Here is a 4,787-nt window from a genome sequence, read left to right on the forward strand (position 1 = left end):
CTCCATTGTTTTCTGATGTGGCAATATTCTTCCAGACTCCTGTAAAAATTTCCTGCCCAAAATTAGAAATTAGTCATTTCTCTAAGGAAACTTTAGTGGGAAAACACTATTTGGAAACCATAATTTGAGTCCGTCTTGGTTTCTGGGCCATACATGTGCAGAGCTGTGTGCATATTCAGAAGAGATCATACAGGGCCTCCCTAACCATCCCTGGTTAAACATGGGGCCTTGCACAAAGACAAAGTAGAAGCTGGCCAGATTTGTAAACTGCTTGAACATTGAGTGCACGCACTGACCCAAATACAGATCCCCTAACCAAAATGTGGAAGTCTTACCAGCATGACCTCTGGCAAATCATTGACTCACCACTAAGCTATTCTGACCCAGGATTGACCCACAGAAAGCCAGGCTTAAAAATTTAAAAATATATATATATAACTGAGAAGAGACGTAGTGGCTACAACTGAAGAGGAGACAGGCTACAAATTAGTCCTGGAAGTTAACTAAACAAACAAGCACACAGAACCCACAAAAATCACAATTACTTTATTCAGAGAAAACCTCAAATTAGAACAAACCAAATGTCCACCAAAGAGGGGTTGTATAAAGATAGATAGATAGACAGATAGATAGATAGACAGATAGATAGACTATTCATACATGGAATATTCACTACCTGTCACACTACTTGTCTCTTTGTGTTTGGAATATGTTAAAAAGAGTTGGGGTTTTGTATTAAAAAAAAAGTGTGACAAGGGACAAAGCTCTAAATTTTCCTTAGATATCATGGAGAAAATCAGGGAGCTAAAAAACAAAAAACAAACCCATGGCTGTTGAGTGGAGCCCAACTCAAAGTGTCCCTACAGGACAGAGTAAAACTAACCCATAGAGTTTCCAAGGAGCAGCTGGTGGATTCGAACCACTGATCTTTTGGTTAACAGCCAAACTCTTAACCACTACCCCACCAGGGCTCTAAGGGAGCTAAGGGAGTGTGGAATTTACTGGCCAAATAAGAATTGTTTAAATATAAAGGGAAGCATCATTGTGTCAGATGGTCCAACTATGTAAGAAAGGAATATAGTGAGAAAAGACAATCACTTTGATATTTAATCGAATTCAGATGGTTTTTTGGCACATATTACATGACGATAACGCATTTTTTCATGATCTTTAAATTCAAGGACCTCAAAAATTGAAAAAAGATGATAGACTTAAGTGATGGAAGGGTAGGAAGTGATGAGGTCATGTAGATGAGCCCTCTTATAGAGCTGTGGGACATCAGACTAGGGAGCAACTGCTTCTCCTTGAGAACCAGGGAAGATCTCTGGAAGAAGTGATATCAGAAATGGGCTTTGAAGGATGCATACTGTTGAACAAATGGAGATTTCTAGGAAGTCATTCCATACGGTGCTACAGAAAATAAACTGGTTTATGCTGACTAATAATTATTAAACAGAAACAGTTCAAAAGGAGAGTAGAAAAGATAGCATCACTATTCCTGATCTCCTGGACTGCTGGCCTCAGGTTCCATTCGGCGAGGTGTGGTGAAGAAGTTCATGGAATGTCCTGATATGAGCTGTGAAAGAATAGGTATGTGGAGAAGTTGTCATTAAGTTAGAGGTAGATGTTCAGGAAAATGGGGGCTGGTAAGAAAGAAAGACTAAGAGAAGAAAGGAAAAAAGATGGAATAAGAAATTGGGAACAGAATAAGGAATACAGAGAACTCACCAGTGCTTCTTAAACACCACCACAAGACCTATCAAAAGCATCAGGGGCAGTATCACTCCCAAGGGGATCAAGATGAAGTTCATAGATATGTGGTTGCCTGTGGATTTGAGAGACAAATGGATGTCATTTTAATTCTACTCTCAATTTTACTCCATCCATTGGTTGCCCTGCCTTAGCATGTGCGTTGAGTATCACTCACATTAATCACTTATTTTCCATTTCAGTCACTCTGTGCACATCCCTACTCACTAAAGGACTCTTCACCTCATCTCAAAATCTCCTGTATCAGGCAATCCCTCATTTTTCAATCTTCTATTCCTTTGAGCCACCTATATGCATTCCTTCCTCTTCTGCCTCCTCCCCCACCACCTAGTTCTGCAATCTTCAAACTATCCTCTGCCCTACACCCTAAGTTCAAGGACCATGTTCTCATACGCTCAGCCTCCACTCTTACTTACTCCAGTAGATGATGATGTCCTCACTACCCAGACTGCTATGCCTCACCTGGCAAGACAGGCCAGCTGCATCCTCAGTCATCATGTTCAGGATAACCCAAAGATACCACGTTCCATCAGCAATGGGAAGGATATCCCCTTGTTTAGTGTCTGGTTGCTCCTGTTCACCCCACATCCACGTCACCCAAACAAGCTTTGGGTAGAAGCCAGAGACATGACAAACCAGCAACAGCCAGTCAGGACTGAGGGTGGGGCTACTGGAAAGCCAGACCTGTGGCCTCACTGCAGAGGGAACAAAAGATATTCAGATGAGAACTCTAACACACAGCTTAGGGGCTCATATGTCACATTAATATGCACAACTATCTTTTTCCCTCTTCTAAGAAACTGTCCCCATCAACCCCTCTCCCTCTCCTACTCTTCCTTGTCCTAAGTTTTAAGGTGATGGTGGAAGGACCAAGACATGAATAGAAAAATCTTGGAGGAAGGGGTTGAACTGACCTTGTCTCTGGAGATCCATCCTCCCTGCGTCCAGGAGACCAAAGACAAACTGGGGGCAGGAGTTTCTGACGAGCCTCTGCACCGTCTCCTGGATGCCTTGGTACTGATTAATGAGATTGCACACATTCTGGGCTCTACTCTCTCCCTTTGGAGATGGCACCCATGACATGTTCTGGAAGCTCAGGAAATCTGACCCTTGATAAGCTACATGGAAGAAACCTTTTGGGGATCTCCCTGGAGTGCAGCTCACAGCCAGCTGACACCTGTAACTCAAAAGGGTCTGGAGGTTGTGCATTGGAGGAAGAGAGGAACAAAATAGAACAAGTGAAAAAGTCTGAAGAACGATATAAGGCTTTGTGATGAAGTGGAGCAGAAGGAAAGTTTATATATGTGTGAGAGTGGGGTAAAAATATACTTGGTCAGGAAAAGGGAAAAAAAATTGGCGGGTATGGGGGAGGTTAAGGGATAATTGCCACGATATAAAAGGAGATTGATCTGAAGGTGGTTTGGGAAACTGATAGGTGAGGCACATGATATAAGCTAGGTGGAGGGGAGAAATTTGTGTGAAGGACATGGCAGAATAGCATAGCAGAGTGAATGAAATGGGTCATAATGGTTGTTGGGCTATGGAAATAAATTATTGATGATTTTGAATGGGGCAAGTGATATTTTGAAGGAGTCAAGCGCTCAGCTATGTGCCTCTGGATTTTATGCTATGAAACGGAGACCACCGACAGAAGATTAAACACACACACACATACAAGAAAAAAGGATTCCAGAACTACTAAGAAACTAGGAGATTTTTAGGAATCAAGGTTTGAAATATGCTCCAAGAGGATTATGCATGCAGATATTTATGGTGGTGTGGAAACAATGGGAAATAGTCCAGAAAGGGATAGAAGCTGTTCCCCAGAAATAGAAAAACTTTCTGAAGAATTCCCTTAGCTGACTGCATTGCACTTACATTCCAACTTCAATGCACTGGCATGGTCTTGAATCTCCCGAATAAATCCAATGAAGTAGACACGAAACAGCAGCTCCAGATCCATCAGCTCCGCGTCACTGAAGTTGCCCTTGGACCAGGCATGCAGGAAAATTATAGTGCCTAATTCACTCTCCCAGCCATGTGTCAGCAACTCATCCAGCCAACCTGAGCCCTGATTTTGTGCCCAGGTTTTGTTGGCAAAGGATGAGATCTGGATGAGATAGAATGAGACAGGTTCCTGAAAGACTGTGGGTGGTAGGTCAAAAAAAAAAAAGATAGGCAGGAAGGAGAGAATATGGAAAGTGAATCATGTACCAGTGAGAGAGGTGTTATGGCTAGCTTAGCTATGACATTTGCCTGATACAGGGCCCCATGCTCTGTCACCAGCATCCAAAAGGATAAACTGGACCAGGAGACAGGGCTACTCAGATTCTAAGTACTCTTATATCCTTAGTGACCAGACACAACTTGGGAAAGTCCACCACATTTCTACCCAGATCAACTTTCACCTGAGTGAGAACTGACAAAGCAATGCTTACCTTCTTCATTGCTGCCACCTGGAAGGAGAACAGCTAGCAATGGAAATTGCAGAAAAAGCATTTCCTTTGCAGGTGTTTCTTTCAGCAAAGATGGTCTTTGATCTCTGCTCTCAGCAAACCTACTCTTCAGTATGTCTGTTTTAACTTTCTTCTCCCACAAACAGACAATCTTCCCCGTCATCCACCATCTTCAACAAAGAATATCTACTGCTTCCCCCAACCCTGGCCTCTCCTTAGATAGAGAGATAAAGAGCATGAGACAGATGAGTCCAGTGGTCAACTTATTTCTGATAAAGCTGCTAGGGAAATTGCTGCTACTGCTGTTGCTGGTTTGTGATCCACACTCTGGGAATCACAGATTATTGAGGGACTTGTTCTGTGGCTCAGGGTCCTCTCAAGTATACAACAATAACATGGTTACCCTATAAATTGAGGTGGAGTTGGGTGCATCCTAGAAGAGCAACTAACTATGGTAACACAGAGAAAGAAAGTCGTATTTTCAGCAATTTCAAAACCTTTTTGAGTAATTTCCCTTTTTCTACAACCTGTGATACAACATATTATCTTAAGATTTCAGAT

The 4,787-nt window shown here is 42.4% G+C and overlaps 1 protein-coding gene across 1 annotated transcript; it reads right to left on the reverse strand.

The window, feature by feature from the left end:
* Positions 1-1,724: 1,724 nt before the first annotated feature.
* LOC101357195 (T-cell surface glycoprotein CD1c) lies at positions 1,725-4,269 on the reverse strand. The gene is given in 6 exon segments (XM_012559928.1): positions 1,725-1,825; positions 2,187-2,465; positions 2,685-2,919; positions 2,921-2,964; positions 3,649-3,915; positions 4,209-4,269. Coding segments are annotated over 6 exon segments (987 nt in total).
* Between the last annotated feature and the right edge of the window lie 518 nt (positions 4,270-4,787).

Source organism: Trichechus manatus, unplaced genomic scaffold, assembly GCF_000243295.1.
Source record: "Trichechus manatus latirostris isolate Lorelei unplaced genomic scaffold, TriManLat1.0 scaffold00398, whole genome shotgun sequence".
NCBI classification, from domain to species: domain Eukaryota; kingdom Metazoa; phylum Chordata; class Mammalia; order Sirenia; family Trichechidae; genus Trichechus; species Trichechus manatus.